General features: G+C 41.3%; 1 protein-coding gene across 8 annotated transcripts in view; it reads right to left on the bottom strand.

Annotated features, from left to right (window-relative positions):
- ist1 (IST1 factor associated with ESCRT-III) overlaps positions 1–23,750 on the bottom strand; it is a 29,569-nt gene extending 5,819 nt beyond the window's left edge. For 4 of the 8 annotated variants that reach the window (XR_013497603.1, XM_078210681.1, XM_078210683.1 and 1 more), the window contains exons 1-8: positions 23,582–23,673; positions 21,658–21,771; positions 19,636–19,816; positions 17,841–17,928; positions 15,118–15,201; positions 13,866–13,976; positions 7,417–7,590; positions 2,144–2,251 (exon numbers count right to left, since the gene is read on the bottom strand). Coding sequence is in view for 6 of the 8 variants with exons in the window: in XM_078210681.1 (XP_078066807.1) it covers positions 2,144–2,251; positions 7,417–7,590; positions 13,866–13,976; positions 15,118–15,201; positions 17,841–17,928; positions 19,636–19,816; positions 21,658–21,745 (834 nt within the window). In the remaining 2 variants the exon portion in view is untranslated. Of the gene's footprint in view, positions 1–2,143; positions 2,252–7,416; positions 7,591–13,865; positions 13,977–15,117; positions 15,202–17,840; positions 17,929–17,980; positions 18,069–19,635; positions 19,817–21,657; positions 21,772–23,581 lie in introns of all 8 variants that reach the window. The other 4 variants (XR_013497602.1, XM_078210682.1, XM_078210684.1 and 1 more) reach the window with 2 other exon arrangements.
- Positions 23,751–23,983: the final 233 nt, after the last annotated feature.

The raw sequence follows: 23,983 nt of genomic DNA, 5'->3' as shown, positions 1-23,983 counted from the left end.
AGTCTTGCCTGGTGATTGTCGAGCGGTGTTCATTCATCCGTTGTCACAGCGTCTGCATAGTTTCCCCAATGTACCATGCCTTGGGACATCCTTTCTTGCAGCGTATCAGGTAGACAACGTTGGCCGAGTTGCAAGAGTATGTACCGTGTACCTGGTGGATGGTGTTCTCACGTGAGATGATGGCATCTGTGTCGATGATCCGGCACATCGACACAGATGCCATCATCTCACGTGAGAACACCATCCACCAGGTACACGGTACATACTCTTGCAACTCGGCCAACGTTGTCTACCTGATACGCTGCAAGAAAGGATGTTCCGAGGCATGGTACATTGGGGAAACTATGCAGACGCTGCGACAACGGATGAATGAACACCGCTCGACAATCACCAGGCAGGACTGTTCTCTTCCTGTTGGGGAGCACTTCAGCGGTCACGGGCATTCGGCCTCTGATATTCGGGTAAGCGTTCTCCAAGGCGGCCTTCGCGACACACGACGGCGCAGAGTCGCTGAGCAGAAACTGATAGCCAAGTTCCGCACACACGAGGACGGCCTCAACCGGGATATTGGGTTCATGGCACACTATTTGTAACCCCCACAGAGTTTCACTGGCTGTCTTGTCTGGAGACAATACACATCTTTTTAGCCTGTCTTGATGCTCTCTCCACTCACATTGTTTTGTTTCTTAAAGACTTGATTAGTTGTAAGTATTCGCATTCCAACCATTATTCATGTAAATTGAGTTTGTGTCTTTATATGCTCTGTTTGTGAACAGAATTCCCACTCACCTGAAGAAGGGGCTTGCAGCTCCAAAAGCTTGTGTGGCTTTTGCTACCAAATAAACCTGTTGGACTTTAACCTGGTGTTGTCAAACTTCTTACCACTTAATTCATCATCCATCTACTTAGCGAGAAAGTGTTAGCCTAATAGTGTACAACTTGAGTGTCTATAGCGCTATAGAGCTATAAAAGTACAAATTTAAGCCTTTGTGCTTTTTTAAACTCAAGATTTTAAAAAATTCTAAAGAACATGATTCATTGATTAATAGCAGGAAGTGTCCTGGATTTCTGCAACTTAAGATCTGATGCAAAGACGCAAGTTTACACAAAATCTAATGTCAAACATGGCAAGAGTAAGTAAAGCATAGTTGTAGCTTTTCTGAATAAGCTGCAAATCAAAAACATATTTAATAATGTATTAATAAATCACTAGTTTACTTTTAATATGTTATGCATTCAGAATGCACTTCAAATGTACAGATTACTTATTAAGGGCTACTTACTTTCATAGAGTAAATTTGTAAGTAACATATTTTTGTTTTTTTTTTAAACACAGGGGAGTAATGTAGTTATTGAAAATGCTAATATTTAATAGACGCTCCAGAAAAATGAGGCAAGCTGGTTAGTCAAATGAGTTTCAATATTCCTTTTGTGCATTTATGTAGTAGTGATCAGTGAAACTGATGCAACAGATCAGTATATTGGCCACAGCTCCCAGAACTTCAGGGCAGATTCTGTTAGATTGAATCTAACCGCACCTTCTGTTAGTTAGATTCGCCCTTGCAGGTTTAGATTTTTTTTTGTGCTGGAAATGCAGCAAAGTCATCAGAGCACGTGGAGCCAAGTAAACAGGGCAAGTAGCTACGTAGCTCCTTAATCAATCAGACCGAATGATTGCCAATGAACAACTCCCAGAGTGAGAAGGAACTGTAAATTAGAGTGCTAATTTCAATTCCAAATCAGGTATAGAAAAAGAAACAAGGATTGGATTGGAGGAGAAATAGGAAGGTAACACAAAAAATAGATTTTACAGTTTTAAAAACTCCAACAATTAAACCCTGAAGGAAAAGACTCCAGATTATCATCAGTGCTGGAAAGGTTGCTTGGCAGTAAAATGTTAGAGATTTAAGTGGCCCAACATTATAATGGTTTACATCCCTTAGGCACAATAGTAGGAATACTGACTTTGTAACTCCATGCAAGATAATGCATCAAAACAGCATGATTGAGGTGCAATGGCGTTAGTAATGTTAATGAATGGCTGAAAGCACTGGAAGTATGATTAAAACATCTTTCCTGATTATCCATTCTGTCCATTGGCCAGGTTCAGGTCTGTTCTTGCGGAATAACTTCAGCAACTTACAGATTCATATGTTGGTGGATGCGTTGGTATCGGAGGTGGGTTACCCCCCATGTTGGGTGGCTGGAAGTTGTTGAATGGCTGATAAGTGTCCACTGACAGATTGCAATCCTACGAGAAACAAAAAATGCAGGATTCAATCAAATACCAGACATATTACGCCGCCCAATGCAACGTTGATTGCCATAGCATCAGATCATCTGATGTCTGGATTATCAAATCAAACAGGATTGCATTATATGGCTTTAACTATTTTATTTACTGCATCTTAAAGCTAGCTGAATAGAGAACATTATTTATCTATACCACCCACAAAAGAAGAAAACTAGTGATATGCATTCTTAATTCTTATCAGCATCCTCCTAAACCACTAACTTAGGTCATACAGAATATATTTGAATTGGAAGATATGAATCATAGAATCTCTACAGTGCAAAAGGGCCATTTGGTCCATTGAGTCTGCACCGACTCTCTAGCAGAGCATCTTAGCTAGGGCCTCTTCCCCACACATTTCTCACGGCTAATCCATCTAACCTACACATCTTGGGACACTAAGGGACAACTTAGGATTATGGGAGGAAACCGGAGCACACGGAGGAAATCCATGCAAACAGGAGGGGAATGCGCAAACTCCACACGGTCACCCAAAGCTGGAACTGAACCCAAGTCCCTGAAGCTGTGCGGCAGCAGTGCCAACCACATATGCTTGAGAATAATTCTGCAAACCACACTTCAATGGAGATTTCTAGCAGATTTAAATTGGACTGCGCTTGTTTATTATTGTTGTATATTTTGGTTATCTCATACAGGCACCCCTCCTCCCCCCTGCAACAACCCCCCCCCCACTCCGCCTCTCCAAGTCACATAGAAGGAGATTTGTTAATCTTATATTCATCGCTGTACCACATCCATTGAGTAACAGGGCAAGCTCATCAGGAATTCAAAAATTTGAACACAATCAACCAGATTCGTTTCACGTTGTTAGCTTAACAGAGCAACTTTATCAGAAATGACCAATTTTTAACTTATTGCAGCAGGAGAAACATTAGTGGATGTAGTAGTGAGCAATCACTAAAAGAATATATTTGATATTTTTTTTTTAAATCACGCAAAGTCAATCACCATGCCACAATGTATCCAACTAAAAGATTTATGTTAGTTGCGTAGTATCCTGGCCTTTAGATGGGACATCATTAGATACGTGACCTCAGACTTTTGTATCTTTTTCCCGACGGAAGAAGGTGGAAGAGAGAATGTCTGGGGTGCGTGGGGTCCTTAATTATGCTGGCTGCTTTTCCAAGGCAGTGGGAAGTGTAGACAGAGTCAATGGATGGGAGGCTGGTGGGTGGCCATACCATCAGAAATAGCAGAGGTGCTTAATGAATATTTTACCTCGGTATTCATGGTGGAAAAAGACCTGGGTGGTTGTACTACAGGATTGCGGCGGACTGAAAAGATTGAGTATGTGGACATTAAGAAAGAGGATGTGTTGGAAATTTTGAATAGCATCAAGATAGATAAGTCACCGGGACCAGATGGGATGTACCCCAGGTTACTGTGGGAGGCGAGGGAAGAGATTGCAGAGCCTCTGGCGATGGTCTTTGCGTCGTCGATTGAGACGGGAGGGGTTCCGGAGGATTGTGGACGTGGTTCCAATATTCAAGAAAGGGAATAGGGATAGCCCAGGAAATTACCAACCGGTGAGTCTAACCTCAGTGGTTGGTAAGTTGATGGAGAAGATCCTGAAGGACAGGACTTATGAACATTTAGAGAAGTTTAGTATGCTCAAAAGTAGTCAGCACGGCTCTGTCAAAGGCAAATTGTGCCTTACGAGCCTGGTGGAGTTCTTTGAAAATGTGACTAAACACATTGACGAAGGAAAAGCGGTAGATGTGGTTTACATGGACTTCAGCAAGGCATTAGATAAGGTCCCCCAAGCAAGACTTCTCGAGAAAGTGAGAGAGCATGGGATCCAAGGGGCTGTTGCCTTGTGGATCCAGAACTGGCTTGCCTGCAGAAGGCAGAGAGTGGTTGTAGATGGGTCTTTTTCTGAATGGAGGTCGGTCACCAGTGGAGTGCCCCAGGGATCTGTTCTGGGACCCTTGCTGTTTGTCATTTTCATAAATGACCTGGATGAGGAAGTGGAGGGATGGGTTGGTAAGTTTGCCGACGACACGAAGGTTGGTGGTGTTGTGGATAGGTTGGAGAGATGTCAGAAGCTGCAGCGTGACAGAGATAGGATGCAAGACTGGGCGGAGAAGTGGCAGATGGACTTCAACCCGGATAAATGTGTAGTGGTCCATTTTGGCAGGTCAAATGGGATGAAGAACAAAGAACAGTACAGCACAGGAAACAGGCCCTTCAGCCCTCCAAGCCTGCACCGCGCCTTGGTCCAACTAGACCAATCATTTGTATCCCTCCACTCCCAGGCTACTCATGTGACTATCCAGGTAAGTCTTAAACAATGTCAGCGTGTCTGCCTCCACCACCCTACTTGGCAGCGCATTCCAGGCCCCCACCACTCTCTGTGTAAAAAACATCCCTCTGATATCCGAGTTATACTTCGCCCCTCTCACCTTGAGCACGTGACCCCTTGTGATCGTCACTTCTGATCTGGGAAAAAGCTTCCCACCGTTCACCCTATCTATCCCCTTCATAATCTTGTACACCTCTATTAGATCTCCCCTCATTCTCCGTCTTTCCAGGGAGAACAACCCCAGTTTACCCAATCTCTCCTCATAGCTAAGACCCTCCATACCAGGCAACATCCCGGTAAACCTTCTCTGCACTCTCTCTAATGCCTGCACGTTCTTCTGGTAGTGCGGCGACCAGAACTGGACGCAATACTCCAAATGTGGCCTAACCAGCATTCTATACAGCTGCATCATCAGACTCCAGCTTTTATACTCTATACCCCGTCCTATAAAGGCAAGCATACCATATGCCTTCTTCACCTGTGTTGCCACCTTCAAGGATTTGTGGACTTGCACACCTAGGTCCTTCTGTGTTTCTATACTCTTGATGACTCTGCCATTTATTGTATAACTCCTCCCTACATTATTTCTTCCAAAATGCATCACTTCGCATTTATACTTCGCATATATATGAAGGAGTATAATATCAAGGGTAAGACTCTTAGCAGTGTAGAGGATCAGAAGGACCTTGGGATCCGGGTCCATAGGACTCTTAAATCGGCCTCGCAGGTAGAGGAGGTGCTTAAGAAGGCGTATGGTGTGCTGGCCTTTATCAATCGAGGGATTGAGTTTAGGAGTCGAGAGATAATGATGCAGCTTTATAAGACCCTCGTCAGACCCCACTTGGAGTACTGTGCTCAGTTCTGGTCGCCTCATTACAGGAGGGATGTGGAAATGATTGAAAGGGTGCAGAGAAGATTTACAAGGATGTTGCCTGGATTGGTTGGCATGCCTTATGAGGATAGGTTGAGGGAGCTCGGTCTTTTCTCCTTGGAGAGACGAAGAATGAGAGGTGACCTGATAGAGGTGTACAAGATGTTGAGAGGTATAGATCGGGTGGATTCTCAGAGGCTTTTTCCCAGGGCTGAAATGGCTGCTACGAGAGGACACAGGTTTAAGGTGCTGGGGAGAGAGGAGATGTCAGGGGTAAGTTTTTCATTCCGAGGGTGGTGGGTGAGTGGAATCAGCTGCCGTCAGTGGTGGTGGAGGCAAACTCGATAGGGTCTTTTAAGAGACTTCTGGATGAGTACATGGGACTTAATAGGATTGAGGGTTATAGGTAAGCCTATATATAAGCCTAGGTAGGTAGGGACATGACCGGCCGAAGGGCCTGTTTGTGCTGTGTTTTGTCTATGTTCTATAATGTAGCAAATGCTTATTTTGTTTAGACAGAGGATTGAGGCCTACGTTTCATGAAAACACAAGTTTCAGAAGCATGCAGACTATTACAGGCACTTGAAGGAAATCCTAACGATACATATCACTGAATTTGCTTAACAACCAGCTAACGTTCAACAGGTCCCTTCAGATTGTTTTGTTAATGACCCATGCCAAGCATGGACACCCAAACTAAAGGCATAATTAAGTCCACGCAATTGGAACTGGTTTAGAACCACAAAGAGAGAGTATGATTCAAGTTATACTTTACATGATTACATTCAATCCTCCCAGTGATAGAAAATGTTATTCTTTGTGATTCAAGTTCTTCACGGCTCCACCTTTCCCTGTTGCCCGAACTCTGTTCCTTTGACACTGGCTTCTTGTGTACTGCCTGACCTCGCCGCCACCGCACCTACTTCATAGAAATCATAGAAACCCTACAGTACAGAAAGAGGCCATTCGGCCCATCGAATCTGCACCGACCACAATCCCACCCAGGCCCTACCCCCACATCCCTACATATTTACCCGCTATCCCTCTAACCTACACATCTCAGGACACGAAGGGCAATTTTTTTAGCATGGCTATTCAACCTAACCTGCACATCTTTGGACTGTGGGAGGAAACCGGAGCACCCGGAGGAAACCCACGCAGACACGAGGAGAATGTGCAAACTCCACACAGACAGTGACTCGAGCCGGGAATTGAACCCAGGTCCCTGGAGCTGTGCTAACCACTGTGCTACCGTACCGCCCACCAATGTTCACAATTGGTTTGATTTGATTTATTGTCACATGTATTAGTATACAGTGAAAAGTATTGTTTCTTCTGCGCTATACAGAAAGCATACCATTCATAGAGAAGAAAAGGAGAGAGTGCAGAATGTAGTGTTACAGTCATAACTAGGGTATAGAGAAAGATCAACTTAGTGCGAGGCAAGTCCATTCAAAAATCCGACAGCAGCAGGGAAGAAGCTGTTCTTGAGTCGGTTGATACGTGACCTCAGATTTTTGTATCTTTTTCCTGACAGAAGAAGGTGGAAGAGAGAATGTCCGGGGTGCGTGGGGTCCTTAATTATGCTGGCTGCTTTTCCAAGGCAGTGGGAAGTGCAGACAGAGTCAATGGATGGGAGGCTGGTGGGTGGCCATACCATCAGCTTTCTAGGACCTACAATCCAGTTTCCGATTTAAACTACCCTTTTCCACCCTATTTTTAAGGCCTTCCTTAAAACTCCCCTTTTTCATTGAGTTTTTGGTCACCCCTAATATCTCCTCTTTGTCACGCTAACTATTTTTGTCTGATTACACTTCTGTGAAGTTCACGGAGACCTCTTTTTTCAAATAATTGCAAGGTGCTTTTCTGGGAAGAAGTGGGGAAAACTTGACACGGAATTAACGTGCAAACAGTTTCAAAAATACTTACTGGCCCCTTTCTTGGAGGGTATGAAAAAGGTACAGATGGTGTTGGCATTGACATAGGCATAATGCCTGCAGCAGGCGCTGTGAATCCTCCACCACCTCCCACACCAGGTCCACCCTTTTTGTCATCATTATCTACATCAATCAAATCTGCTTCCACTCCGACTGGGATTTCCCCCTAAAAAGATAAAAAGACCTTCAATTAAAGAACAACAAAACTAACATGCACGTAACATAACTAACAAGACACAACAAAGCACATAGATCATACAATTTTCAGTGTTTTCAAAGTACCCACTCATAAGCCCAAAAAATTACACTGTACACAGTATTGTTTTTTTACATTTGTATAGTTAGCTGAGTGTTACCAAAGGCCACAACAGAGGTGCAGAGATTTACTGGAATGGTACCAGTAATGAAGGGCGACAGTTATGGAGAGCCTACAGAAGCTGACATTGTGCTCCTTAAAGAAAAGAAATTATTAAGGAGAGATTTAACAGGAATATTCAAAAATTATTCAGGGTTTAGATAAGTGTGGATAAGGAGAAATTGACAGAAGTGTCGGTAACCAGGGGACATCAATATTTAAGATAATTCTAAGAACTCAAAATAGAGAGATACAGATTTTTTTTTTTTAAGTGTCGCCAATTGTGATCTGGATTTAACTGCATGAAACTGCTTCAAAAGGGAATTTGTAAATACTTGGAGTTAAAAGAACTCACGGCTATGGGGAAAGTGCAGGGGAGTCAGACTAATTGGATAGCACTTAAAAGAGCTGGCACAAGCATAGTTGGTTGTCTGACTCCCTTCTGTGCTGTATGAGTCTAATGGTTCAAAATAATCAGAATCACAACTTGCAGAGTGCTTGTGATCTTAACACCAATAAAGTACACTGATTACCAAAATAAATTATGCAATACATTACCAAAGCAAATGAAAAAATAACCTTAATTTTACAATTTTAGAATTAAAACCACTTGTCCTTTAAGTACCATGATTTATTGAAAAAAATCAACAAATTCAGAACACAAGAACACATAGATCAAAATACGAATTTTAGTTATGAAAGGTTGCTCCAGTTGTTCTAAACCACAGGTGAATCATGGTACATTTGCATGCACACAAATATTGTTCACATGGATTAGAACAAAGAACAAAGAACAAAGAACAATACAGCACAGGAACAGGCCCTTCGGCCCTCCAAGCCCGCGCCGCTCGCCGATCCAGGATTGAATCCTGAATCCAGGATCCCCGCCCAATTTTCCAGCCTATCTACATACTAATATCCTATCCACCGAGCTGTCCCTCACAGCTACGATGCTTTGTTCATTACAACCTATTAACTCACCCCCACCCCCCCATTCCAGACCATGTGATCTCCAGGGAGGGGCGAAAACCCAGAGTGAAAACCCCAGGGCCAATATGGGGAAAAAAAAATCTGGGAAATTCCTCTCCGACCCCCTGAGGCGATCGAAACGAGTCCAGGAGATCACACTGGCCCTGATCGGAAAATGCTTCCCAACCCTATTAGCTTTAAGATGGAAGAAGTTTAAGATGCAGAGGATTAGGTTATTTTAAAATAAAAGTGAACGGAGAGGGGCTTTTCAAGAAATAGCACTAGGCATCCTTCACAAAGTTAAAAGACTGCCTAGTACAATTTTAAAGTTTAATGTCACAAGTAGGCTTACATTAACACTGCAATGAAGTTACTTCCAAAATCCCCAAGTTGCCACACTTCGGCACCTGTTCAGATACACTGAGGGAGAATTTAGCATGGCCAATGCACCTAACCAGCACGTCTTTCGGACTGTGGGAGGACAAGGGGAGAACGTGCAGACTCCACACAGACAGTGACCCAAGCCGGAAATTGGACCCATGTCCCTGGCGCCATGAGGCAGTAATGCTAACCTCTACAGTACAATAACCGGTTTTGGTTTCCTTTCTTAAAAAAAAGGACATACTTCCCTCAAGGCAAGTAAGGTTCTGCAGATTAGTTCCTGGGATGAAGGGACTGTCCTTTCAGGAGAAACCAAGTACACTAGGTCTATATTTTGCTAAAATTAAGATCGAGAGGTACCGTAATCTCAGTGAAACATAAAATTCTTGAAGGGGTTGACAAGGTAGATGCTAGTGAGTCTAGAACTAGGAACCTCAATTTCAGAATAAAGGATCGTCTATTTAGGACTGAGATGTGGTGAAATCTCTTCAAAGTGTTATGAATTTTTGGAATTTGCTATGGAAAAGAACTTATGAACAAGAGTAGGCCAATTAGCTCATTATGCATATGCTGCCATTCAATTATATCATGGCTGATCTGTGACCTAACTCCATATTGTCTTTAGTAAATGTTTATCAATCTCAGATTTAATAATTACAACTGATCATCAATTGTCATTTGCAGAAGAATACTCCAATCTTATATTACGTGTAGAAGTGCTTCCTAATTGCATTCCAGAATCAGCAAGGTCTGCTTCTAGTTTTCAGGCAATGTTCCCTCGTTCTGGAAGCCCCAACCAGGTGAAGTTTTTCATTACCTCCCCCTCCCTGTCCCTTTTAATGCCTTGAAATTTTCAAACTAATCACCCCCTAATCTTGTAAATTCCAAGAAATACAATCCTAGTTTGTGAAATCTCACCTTGCAATTTAACCCTTGGAATCCAGGTATCATTCTGGTAAACCTATACGGCACTCCCTCCACAAAGCCCAATATATCCCGCCCAAGGTGTAGCACCCAAAACTGCCACAGTACCCCCCCCCCTTTGTATAGATGAAACATGATCTCTATCTGTATGTATCCAAGTCCTCTGGATACAAGCACCAGCATTCCACTAGCCTTTTTGATTATTTTTTGCACCCACTCGACATTTTATTGATGTATCTAAATTCCCAAATTTCTTTGGATCACCATGGCTTCTGGCTTTGCACCACTTAGGAAAAAAAATCATTCTATTATTTTTAGGTTCAAAGAGGATTACTGAAATTCATTTGCCAAGTTTTATCCATTCACTTAATCTATCAGTTTGTGATGTGAGAAAAAAGTTTCACGAGTGATTGGGGTCTGGAATGCACTGCCTGGAAGTATGCTGGAATAGGTTCAATTGAGACATTCAGGGGACATTAGATGATTATTTGAATAGAAACAAGATGCAGGGTTTTGGGGAAATGGCACTAAGCCACGAGACTCATTTGGAGAGCCTGTGCAGACACGATACACCAAATAGCTTCGCCGGTGTTGTGACAATTCTGTGATTTCTCTTTGCATTATGATGCTTCCTGCTTACAATGCCACTTATCTTTGCGTCACTGGCGAACTTGGAAATGTGGCTTTCTATCCCATCATCCAAGCCATTAATATGGTGAACAGTTGAGGTAACAACACAAATCCTTGTGGGTCACCACCAACCACATCTTGTTAATCATCCCTACTCTGTCACCTGCCACCCAACCAATTTCCTAACCAGGTCAATAATTTGCCTTCAATTCCAAGAACTTCAACTTTAATGTTGATTTTTTTTTAAAAGAACACGACCACAGAATGCTCAGCCTGTCAAGTCCATGCCTGCTCTCTGCAAGAACAATTCAGCCAGAGCAATCTCGCCTTGCTCCACAGTCCACATTTGTTTTTCACTTCATGCACTTAACCCAATTCTCTTCTGAAAGTTTTGATTGAATCCCTTTCAGGCAGTGCATTCCAGATTATAACCAATCGCTTTGTAAAAAAGTTATTCCTCATGTCGCCTTTGGTTCTTTCACTAATCACCTTAAATCTGTAAACTGGTTCTCGATTTATGAGGGACTTTATCAAATGCCTTCTGGAATCCCATATAAATAGCATCTAGAAACTCCTAATATTTCAGTCACCTCCTGAAGAATTTCAATTAGATTCATTAGGCATGGCCTACCCTGGAATGGAAACAACCTGGTGCTGGAGATTTGTTACTCTTTCTTCTTTCCTGTTATTTTGTGTATTTTTATGTTGACAAGTCCCTGTGCCTGACTCAATATTAGTTTCCTGGGGATTTCCAGTATGCAAACCTCTTCCTCTATTGTAAATACTAATGCAAAGTAATGATGCAATATGTCAACCATTTACATTGACAATAGCACTGGGGGGAGGGGGGGGGGGGGGGAATGTGTTAATTTTGACATCTCTTGCAAGTTTCCTTTCACAGTCCCAAAGTATCTCTTGCTATCTGTTTTGTCACCCTTTGCTGTGTTTTTCATCTTTCCCATTTGCTGAGATGTGCTATATTTTGCATTTTTGTACACTTTTTCTTTTAATGTAAGGCTAATCCGTTGTTGTCCATGGCTGCCTTTTTGGCAAGTGGTGCTTTTGTTGCTTCTGGGTATAAACTGGTGCTATCATACCACTGATCTATTACAGACTTGCTCAGTTTACGATGGACAGTCTCTGTCTCATGACACTGAAGCCATTGGACCTAAATATAGAACCTTCCATGCTTCTCCCTTTTAAACATCACATTGAGTTCAAGCATGTTAGGCAAATTTTATGCATCATTGTGTTGTTAACTAAATCCAGTTCATTATTAAACCTAATATGACATGTCCCCCTTGTTGGTTCTAGGGCATATTGTTGCAGAAAATTATCCCAGGCACACTCAAGAAATTCACTACCTTTCTGACATGGATGCTCAGTTGTTCCATACATTCAGGACAGGAATTGATAGATTTCTGGGAGTTAAGGGATAAAGGATAGTGTGAGAGGTGAATTCGAGGGAGGTCACCCAAGATCTTAATGGACAGAAAAGCAGGCTTGAAGGGACGCATGGCCTACTCCTGCTTCCAGTTCTTATAGTATTATGCCTTAAATATTCCTTTTCAAATAATACTGCAATAATAAAACACAAGCACAATATAATTTTGATTGTGGAACTCTAGTAAATGTAACAGGATGAATAAAATAGTAATCAAAGTCATTTATTGTCTTAGCTGAATAAAACCCATTTCAAAACCTTTTGAGTTATAGAATTAGAGGGGGGGGGGGGTTAGACACAAGGCTCCCAGCATGCTCTGCTGCTCATCCTATCTATATCCTTTTTATATACAGAAGCCTATTGATGTTAATTTATGACTCTTAACCATCCAAATGTGTAAAAACCTTGCACTTTTTAAATTGACTTGCATTTGGTAAAAAAAGAAAATTGCTTTAAATTTGAGAGCCATTGTTTCTGCTGTAAGCTAAACTACAATTAGAAATCTGCATATTAGAATCAACAAAAACATAGAAACAAAATCACTTAAAAATAAGAAAGAAACTTCCATCATTTTTAAAGGAACCTGTCTAAAGTGATAAAGATAAAGTATGAGCAAACACCCAATTAGAATAGACAACCAGAGGATTGGCCAAAGGCTTAGGTGTTTTGAGGGAAAACAGAGCTGGAGAGATGTAGAGAGAGAATTCCAGAGCTTAGGAGACCTAGTTGCAGATACAGCCACCAATGATGTGACAAAGGAAGCGGAGTACACTAGAGTCAAGAGTTGGAGGTTTCTAGAGTCCTCAGAAGGTTGCAGAATTGAAAACAGATGAGAAGGAGAAAGGTTTTTGGGTAAATGGTCAGGAATTTTAAAACTGAGGCGCTACCAGACTCAGTCAACCAAGGGCACAGGGATGATGGGTGAACAGGACTTGGTACAAGTTACAATGTCAGCAGCAGAATCTTTGATGATCTCAAAGTTGATGGAGAGTGGAACATGCAAGGCCAACCAGATGATGATGTTACAGAGCTCTGATGCGAGTCAACTAGGACTTTGAGGCTGAATTGGACTGTTGACAACCTCTGACTGCAGACAGGAAGGGGGAGGGAATGGAGTTCAAGGCAAGGATTGAAATTAATGGCATGTCCACTATTGATTTGGAATACATTTTAGCTCATCCAGGATTGGATGCTGGATAAGCAATCTGACACACAGACAGTGAAGGGAATGAAAGAGATGGTGAGGTAGAGTGTCTCTCATTTCCATAGAGGTGGAAGCTGACATTTTGACTTCAAGTTGGTTGTTGAGGGGCAGTATATAGAGAAAGAAGGGGCCAGGAATAGATCTTCGAGTACTAGAGATAACAGTATGGGGGCAGGAAGTAGGAGAACCTCTTGCTATGAGATAGGTAAGGCTGGTTAGCAAGGGTTTTCTCATTATAAATATTTATATAAAGGGGATATTAAAAACATAACTATCATGGCATTGAAAGCAAGGTTTTGTAGACAGGAAACATGTGCCATTTGAAATGTTTTTATTATAATCAACTGGATAATTTAAGCAGCTGAACTTCATTGAAAATTAAACTACACAGTGGATATGATTATCCATCCTTTCAACTATTAAGGATATGAATGAACTGGATAAGTACAGGTTGAAGTTTCAGGACAGATTACAACTCATCTTACAACTGCTGCCAAAGGAAACAGCAGTCAAATAAACTACAATTATACATACCATGACAACAGAATCAGGCTCATATGGAACATTGTAGTTCTTTGCTATCTCGATTAAGTATCTCTCCACAAGGATTTTGGGTGGTGCTTCAACACTTAACTTGAGCATAAGCTGAAAAGGAATGTAACTAATGAGAAAACCATGCAAAAAGGATGAAAGCATAAAAATTCAAGAGTAGTTACCATTGGTAGGTATAAATAAATAATGCAAAACAGAAGTTAATTAACTATCACAGGGTTTGTGGAAGTCCATCAAATAATCAGACCTTCCACAAACAAATTCATACTGGGCTAATTTTACCTGTACAGCCTTTTTAAATGTAACTACGTTGTAAGGGAAGATAGTGATAGCTCACGATGACTGATTAAAACTTGCTAGGTATCTATACAGGGTAGCAATAGTTATCGACACATGCACACCGTCAACTGCAAATGGTACAAGTGTTCCCCAGTTTCAGAAGCTGCTGTGAGCAAATTATAGTAATTTAAGCCAAAAACTGTCATTTTCAGTAAAAGAATTCAACTAAATTAAAATCTTCAGAATTTAAAAATCTTGAACTGACTATAATGGTATCTAAAATTCTACTCATTTAATTTTTCCATGGAATATTACTGTTTTCATGACAATTATTACAAAATCATTGCCCAGAACCTCTGTTCCCAAGCAGGTCATACCCTGTTCGCTGTGCTAGAGGATACTGCAGAGGTGAACATGCAAGGTCTGCACAGGAATTGCCCAAGAAGTTTCAACTTTTCAGATACACTTACCTTTCTTCCTGGTTTCTCAAAGTGGTTGAGACCGTTAAATTTACCTGGTTTACCCAGATAGCGCCATAAAAAGAAACGTGGTTTCACTTCCCCAGATGAACCTGCGCTGCACTTGGAGTCCTGAACCAGCTGCACTGCACATTTCACACCAGGCCCGAGTCGGAAGGATAGACGAGAAATGTGCAGCGTCTGGGTAACCAAAGAGGAGCGGAGTGACACTCTGACTGTGAGAGCCACTCCTCAGAGGTTCTGGCCATATATGCTTCTATGGAAGGATGAGTTTAATGGGACAAATTGACTCCGTCATCTATTCTTTTCTTTGCAGTTAAATAATGGCTGAATGCAGCATCAACTTAACTTTGAGGAATACACCTATCCAGACTAACTTTCATTGTGCATTCATATTTGTCAGAATTTGCATTTTGCAATAAAGAGGTAGACCATCTTCCTCGGAGCAAAGTTTTTTTAAATTAGACTGCATTTACCCTCTCATTCACAGTTCCTATCTGGTTTGTTCTGCAAAGTTTTCCATACTCCTTACTGTATTTGGCACACAGCTGATCTGAAACCTGCAAAGAGAGAAAACAAGATCTTTATCGAATATTATTAGATTTGAGTCTCAGAAATCTTGGAAGAGAAAAGAACCAAAATGAAAACTCCTGAAGAACTCAAATTAATGAGCAAATGGCAGTACCATTTAGAAAGAAAAGTTGTTTTCACTTTGAACCCCTAATATTGTTGTGAAACTCGAGACAATTTTACACCATAGCTCTGGTAAAAATGTTAAGCAATTCACATTTTGAAAATTGGGGTCAGTGCACCAGTGGTGATAAACGACAAAGTGCAAAGAATGAAACTCAAAAGGCAGAATGGCAAGTTAAGATTTGTTTTCTCATAAAGATGATAGTTCCAGAGCCAGTGGAGCAATTCTCTCTATTCTATGGATGGAGTTAACTTTAAAAAGCCTGAATCAGACCTTTAAATAATAGAAAACCTTACCTATTTCCAATTCCTAAAATCCATTGGCCTTTACAGTTGGACACCACCCAATTGTATTCTGTACACTGCTGTTGCTACTCATTTATTCCATCGTCGGAATATTTTGAACAGTGAGGTAAAGAATGAACCGCATAGAAAATCTTGCCAGAACGGGAAAGATCTGCTACAGCAGGCCAGAGTGGAAGTGTCAAGGAACTTTTGCATTTATGCTACTGGGTTGTAGAAGTAGGTAATTTAATTCCCACTCAGGCCATACAGCTAATATACCTTGAAGCAGCTCAGTAACATAAATCCACCATTTCAGTCTCTAACTGAAGTAAACCATTTGCAATAGGCCTACAGACTAATCCATCAAAACAGGACAAGTTACTGAAGTGAATTATTTACATAGGAATAATTTATAGCAACAATGGAAAGCGAAATTAGTCTCTCTTCCAACTGTAGATTTTTTTTTTAATAGAAACCCAACGATATCAACTCTGAGATAGGTTCATGCAATGTCAATTTCATTTCCTGATATTTATGTTCTCAGACTAAATAAAAATTTGAAAGCAAAGAAACATATATGTATATTTTTTATATATATATAAAATCTGAAATTGAGAGAACTACTTCTCAGTTACTTCAGTTATTTTGGATATACAGATTTGTACCAGGTCTTCATTCTCACAACCAAGTAACAACAAGCAGAACAACACAAGGAACACAATTTGATCAAAACAGCAGAGAAGGTGACCTGATTAACTTTTAACAATGTTTCTTGATTCTAGGATCTATTGCTGAACCTTATGACAACCAAATCGCTTCCTGGAAATTCCTTTACCTTCCCTTAAATAGACAAGCACAATGGCAATTGGTCAGTATACAAATCACACCAAATTCCCAAGTCAGGAAAATCTTGAGTGAGACTCATTCAACTGTTTTACAGAATTTGAAATGCACAAAGGCAGCAATGTTCTAAATCCATAAAAACAAAACAAAAAATGCCAATTAAAGGTTAGAAGACAATCAAAAATGAAATTGAGCTGTTAAAAAGACAAGTAAATCCCACAACAGCGCAGTTTCTAGATTAAAATCACACCATTTTTAATCAAGCAATTAATTATGCTTTTAGCTGTTGCTTCTATGCTGTCAAATTTTCCCTTCCCATAGCGCACAAGATAAAATCATTCGAGCATGAAAAACATACAGGGTTTGAAACCAACAGATAAACAAATCCATACAAGTAGAAATGCTCACTGTAAATCTATCCTATTCCACAAATTCTGCCCCCACTTCTCACATCTAGGATCAAACATGATGTCTCATGTGACTATTATCATTTCTGGCAATATTTTAGAAATATCACACTCCACTTTCAAGAGACATGTTAATGCATGGCAGTATAAACCTGCAACACACATATCAGTCTTACATTAATTGCAATAATGACTGTCAACATAATCATTAATATCTTCAATTTAAAGCCATTGGGACAACTTAAACCATCTAGAAGTTTACTAAATCATTCTTCTGCGAATCAATATTTTTCCACCAGAACTCAGGTATTTGCTCAGTGTATTATACAGATTGATCATGTGCTCCTAGTAAACAACCTTGCTCATTCGGAGCATGGATGAGAGAATCAGCCCGAGTTCAGCCCTATGCTTCAACTGAGCAAAGTGCCTTGGGGGAATGCAGGGTTACAGAACCTGCCTTTGTAAGCCTTACACTTCCCACACACAAAGCTGAAATCAATCTTCATTCTTAAAGATATAAAATCAAATATCAAAAGACAACAAGGACGAAAATTGGAGAGGTTTCTTTGAGTCTGCCTCATTTTGTCAGAATGGCAAGTATAATGAAAAGTACAGAACTTACTACTTTCCACAAGGTCAGTGGAATTGAGGCAAAGGTTAGAATTGCATTCAGATTAAAATACAAGATTAATCAGGTTGCGGCTGCTGATCTAGCGTTGATCTAGACAAGCTAACATCAATCAAGCAGTACCACTTTTGAGCTAAAAAGTAAAACAAAATAAATAATGTGTAGAATACTTGATACCATTCATAAACTATTAAAATCCAGTCATAAATTTTCTAATGCTCTACTTACTAATTTACAACTTGGCATTAGCATCTCACTGCAAAGTTGGACATGCAGAATACATGCAAAACAGCAGCAGGATATTGTAGCCTCACTACCTCCACCACCATTCACTGCTACTTACTATTTTTAACTCTGTTACTTCAGAGTGTAACCTTGGGGCAGCCCAGATTAGTGTAGAGACTGCCTCTTCCAGACCTGGGTCCAGTTCCCTGAATGAAAAGGGGCAGATGGAGACCATAAATCAATTAAAAGATTACTTACAACTCTCAGTTCAGCTACTTCATTCTGTAGACGCGGAGCAGCCCAAATCAGAGTGGAAATAGACTCACTGAGGCCTGTATCAAGTTCCCTAAGTGTATATGGAATGAAAGAAAGTAGATTACAAGTAAAACACACATCCTTTTGCAACAAGTTATTCAAACTTATTTAGCTTTTGTTGTGCTTCAACAACCTTTTTTTTAAAAAATAAAATCAGTCAGCACACTCAAGTCCATCCAAATTAAACTGAGAAATCGCTGGTAGGGTTTGTTTTCTCAATCTGAAATGCACATTCTCTTCCTTCCCTAAATCCAAAGAGGGTGAGTGGAGATTGACAAAGGCATTACTTGAAGTCTATTCTCAAAAGGGTGTGAAGATTATACCAGTCAAGTTACCAGAACTGCTTGACCAGCTAGGGCCACGCTGCTCACTGGGGTACAGCTTGTAAAATTACCAGTCAAGTGGAAGAACTCCAGACTAGTTTATTTATTAGCGTCACATGTAGACTTACATTAACACTGCGATGAAGTTACTGTGAAAATCCCCTAGGCGCCACACTCTGGCACCTATTCAGGTACATTGGAGGGAGAATTGTAGCATGGCCAATGCACCTAACCCGCACATCTTTGGACTGTGGCAGGAAACCAGAGCACCCGGAGGAAACCCACGCAGACATGGGGAGGAACATGCAGACTCCACACAGACAGTGACCCAAGCCAGGAATCAAACCCGAGTCCCTGGCGCTGTGAGGCAGCAGTGCTAACCACTGTGCTGCCCTAAGACTAACTAACATTTCTATCCTTTCAGGTGCCGTTACTGAGCCAGACTGGCTGGTCAATCATTAACACCCTGGAATACTGACAGAACTGATTAAGATATCAGATAACTGAGTTTCCTATAGAGAATTAACCTAGTTCAACTTCCCTTTCTCCCACCAAATCCACCATCCACCCATTGCTCTCACCCAAAACGGAATAGTCAATAGCTCGCTGCCAGAAACCTGACAAGCACAGATCACTCTGTTCCAGTTGGTTATGAACAGAAACAGATTATGCCTTTGTCAAGAAACTATGAACCCTCGCACAATGCTGCCTTGTCCTGGCAAATAAGGGATGGTGATAAATAAAAACATAGAATTAAATGCAATACAGTTTACTAACTTAACAATACGCACAATTTCTGTTAACCAGTTCTTCCCAATCCGATAATTCCAGCATTCAGAAACATTGGGATAATGTTTAGATACACTGGGACAGGAAATAGCGTTAATCAATACCGTAAATCATTTCACTAATAACAACCTTTTTTATTATAATGTTCAAAGGCCGTTTATAATTTCATTAAGAATTCCTTCACATTTCCTAAGGCATGAACATAGGATTTCAGGAAGGCAGCAGTATGCAATAATGTTGTACAGTGTTGGCAGAACATGACAGCAGCGACAATGCAACACATATTGATTTTGCTCCTTTATCTTGGTCCCCTCCAGCAAAATAGTTGTTACAAATTTAAAGTTAGCATCATGTGACCTTTCATCTTTCAGTCAAATGAAGCACTAATATTTTGCTGGTTAGCCACATGACATTCAAGACTAGTGAAAAACTGCAAAAGTCTGCAAATTTGGGACTATAACGCAACTTTGTGTCATATATACATACTTCATTGACTGGATCATGCCAAAGCGTGCAAGCAATAAATCACAGTACAGCTCCAGAATTTCCATAGCTTCTACCAAGTAGTCCTCTCGAATGATATGCTCAACACGGATTCGAGCCCTTTCATCCTTCCCAGCTGAAAGATAATCTGCAATTTCCTTCCTCGCTTTCTGCGCTAGCTCAGCTGTAAGAGCAATTAAACAATAACAGTGCAGAGTTTCGCAAAGCACATCATTCATATTAAACATTTAACATTTACGTAACTGGTACTGAAATCTGTAACTCAAAAAGGTGCACACACCAACAAATACTCTGAATCGCGGTTTACAAGTTAACTTTTGAAGACTTGAAAAATCCTTCCAAAAACCGGGGTTGACAAATGTGCCTTGTATAAAATGTGAACACAGTAACTACAGTAAGAAGTCTCACAACACCAGGTTAAAGTCCAACAGGTTTATTTGGTAGCAAATACCATAAGCTTTCGGAGCAATGCTCCTTCGTCAGATGGAGTGGTCTCTGTTCTCAAACAGGGCACAGACACAGAAATCAAATTACAGAATACTGATTAGAATGCAAATCTTGCATTCTAATCAGTATTCTGTAATTTGATTTCTGTGTCTGTGCCCTGTTTGAGAACAGAGACCACTCCATCTGACGAAGGAGCATTGCTCCGAAAGCTTATGGTATTTGCTACCAAATAAACCTGTTGGACTTTAACCTGGTGTTGTGAGACTTCTTACTGTGCTTACCCCAGTCCAACGCCGGCATCTCCACATCAACACAGTAACTGCCAGCGTTGATGGGTAATCACCAGTTTGAAAGGCGAAAAGAAAAATATATCATTGAAAGAAACTGTTCTACATGGATATCTTTAACCATAATCAAAACATTTTTAAAAGCATCAAATTCATTGTCTGCAGCGCCCAGTGCAAAGAGTTCATCAAATTCACCCGAGTCACTTTGGCTATGGCATCATCAGCATCCCATCCTGGATCAAATTTGGTGCTGTTGCAGGATTATCCCTCCAAAACAAATCATCTTCCTTTCCGTCAACTCAACTCAATATTCTGTATTTTTTTGAATGATCTGATGAGTTTGTGCATCCTATGATTGGTGACGAAGCCACACAAAAGGGCAGCACACCTATTTCCACTCTAATAGATTTTTGCCCATCAACCAATTCTATTCAAATTTAGGTCTTCTGCTGAAACACTAAACATTTTGTTCAACAAACTGGCTATGCCAACTAGCTGTTACTCTGAAATCCTGGACTCAGAATTTGACTTGTGTCACTCAAGTGCGTATATATGCATTGCAATGTATATATGCATTGCATTTCTGGTGACAATGTGGCCATTCTGACAGTTTTTGAGGACCCATTCCAATACATGCTTCTCAACATCAGGCCAGTGACTAGTCCCTGTTCTCATGGTACATGTGGTCCTGGGCATCCTCTTCAAAGCAGATTCTTTCTTCCAATCTGGTAGCAGTTTTTCACGAACACTGAATTCCCTCACTGCAGCACAGTTATTTGACAAGTTAGCAAACGCTTTGACTTTTAGCTTGAAACCAACTTCAAACTTCATTCCTTTTGCTGGAGGACCCAATTCTGTTTGCCACATGCAGTCTGCTGTAAACGTGTCTCGTAAACTCTTGTACATTCTTTTGGCAACATGGCCCACATCACCTGCTTGATCCATGCATTGACATAGCAAAGTACAACATACATTTCTGAGGTGGAAACTTGAGGCTGACTTGAATGAGAGTATAGTATTTATTTGCAGAAAAAGGAGGTCAACTTATACGTCGCATATCGGCCTATATAAATTTTGGTACTGAAAAATGGGGGCATCTTATAGGCCAGGCCAACTTATACCCCACAATCTACAGTAGACATTAGTGGTCCAACTCCACTAAGAACAGGAGATGTTTTATGAATGGATTTTTAAGATTACATAGATAATGACCCAGCAACAATATCAAGCAGAAAGCCTTTAATAGTTTCATTAAAGAAAAAATACCCACTTTTCTTTTTCTCCAGTAGCTTAAGCCTGTTGATGACAAGTCGTAGGTTGACCCGCAACCGTTCAGGTCTAAATCCTGACCGCAGCATGACTGGATCTTTAAAATTGAATCAACCTGGCAGAAATTTATAAAGAATAAACTATAAGCAAGCAGCTAAGAAAAGGTTACATCTACATTTTAATATTCATCCCAGTTCTAAATGACAGCCAGTCATACCAGCTAGTAACTTATACAAGCACATTTGTGTTGGCTTTGGCCTTTCATCTCTTTGCTAATGCAACTTATCAAACATTATGCCATTTGAATCCTGCATTTTCATCCTTCTTTATAAACTTTCCCATGATCTTATCCAACCCTATCATTGTAACTTGTCAATCCCATACCCCATGCTGAATATCGCTTTCCTCTGATTTGTACTTTCCTGGGACTCCTTCCCTAAATCTCTCCATCTTTAGCAACCTTCTTGAAACCAATTTCTTCAGCGAAGTCTGCAATTGCCCCTCTTAGCCATTCCATTCTTAGTTTGGCACTCAGATTCCTTATGCCTATTTGTAAAGAACCTGGAAAGTTCTTTATGCTAAAGGCACAATAGGAAAACAGGCCATCCAGTTGGCATTTATCCTTCAGGAATAGTCCTAGTCTCATGTGCCCATCAATTTATCCATTTTTCCTTCAATTGCCTATCTAACCTTTCCTTAAATGCTAACAGTTTCTATTTCAATCACCAACGCTACTCAATGATAACCAAGTACATAATCCTTGATTATTGCCTTCCCAACCAGAAGGAAGTCTTTCTCTACTCACCATCACAACTCTACAAAATCACCTCTTAGCCTTCTGTTTCAATGGAAATAGCCCTGGTATCTCAAGTGTCCCCTCATGAATGTACTTTCCCATCCCTAGCATCAGCCTAGTGATTATGTATGAAAGAAAGGATCTCCTTTTATAAATGGGGTTGTATCAGTCCCCATTCCTGATCACTCCATAATTATAATTTGAATTTAAACAAATCAATGTTTAAGTAACCTCACTATCCAGCTAAATAGAAGGCAAGTCACTCAACAGTTAACATAAAAGAAAAGTATTTGGCTTTGACTTAATGCAGTACTTTTCAAGTGTGCTGTTATAATGTAGGAGTGGGACAGCTAACTCATGCACAGCAAGCTCCCACAGAACAATAAAATAAAGTGCCTAGTCTTAGGTAGTGTTTGAGATATAAATGCTGGTCAGGACACAAGAACTCATTTGCTCCCTCTCCAAACAGCATTGTGGGATCTTTCATCTCTGCCTGATGGAGCAGACAGAACCTCACTTGAATAACAGGCAGCATCTCCAACACTGTGGCGGAAGTGAAATTGCTGTTGTCAGTGGAGTGGGGCTTCAAGATTCTGATGAGAGTTGGTATCATTCAGCCAAAGGCCTGTCACTGTCTGAATGACAAGAGTTTCAGCACTGACCCAAACAGTATTGTTCTCAACAGTTAACTGTGCGAAGGAACCGCAATTAAGAAAACAGGTCTGACCAACAACTCTTGAGAAAAGACTGCCAAAGTTTCTTCAGCACCAGCAAGGGGAGGAGGGAGGGGGTCATGGCCAGAGTCAGGCTCCCAGAGTGAAAGTTGATCACCCAGTGCTGGGTCAAACCAGTCCGGCTGGAGGGAGGGGGGGTTAACCCCCGCACACTTTGTTTACCAGGCGCGGCTTCCACTAAAGCATTGAGTTTAGGCCCGAGGAGTCTGGGAACAGGGAAGTGAGTTGAGGATAATCAGGAATCCGCACTGGGGGGGGGGAGCTCCCTGAGGCCGCGGTTCCCCGGGGGGGGGGGGACGGGAGACCCAGCGGGCTGGAGCTGGGGGCCAGGAGTCCCAGCGGGCGCACTGTCCGGTGGAGCTGCCCCTCACTCACGACGCCGCCGCCTCACTCACCTGCCGCCCTCACCGCCCGACCGAGCCCCGTGACGTCACCCGTCCGTGACGTCACCGTCCACCTGACTCCGTCAGCCCATCGGAAGTGACGTGCGCTCTCCAGCCAGTGCGCATGCTCGGCTGGGAAGGCCAGGGGCGCGGCGTTGCTAGGTAACAGAGATGTTGTTCTGTCCCCGGGATTTGCACCGATGGCATTGGCTGGCTGAAGGCGTGTTCTCGTTTAAAAAAAAGAAAATAGAGCAAAGAATTGTAACGAACTAAAGTTTAATGGGTCCTTTGCCACACTTCTCCCCTCATTTCCCCTCCCACATTCACCACATACATCCCACCATTTCCAGCATAATGCTACCAAACACATCTTCCAGACCATTGCCTCTGTGACAATTATGATGTGGAGATGCC

This window comes from Mustelus asterias, chromosome 4, assembly GCF_964213995.1.
Source record: "Mustelus asterias chromosome 4, sMusAst1.hap1.1, whole genome shotgun sequence".
In the NCBI taxonomy this organism is placed as follows: Eukaryota; Metazoa; Chordata; class Chondrichthyes; order Carcharhiniformes; family Triakidae; genus Mustelus; species Mustelus asterias.
The sequence above is the reverse complement of the archived record's forward strand: the minus strand, read 5'-3'. Positions and strand labels throughout refer to the sequence as shown.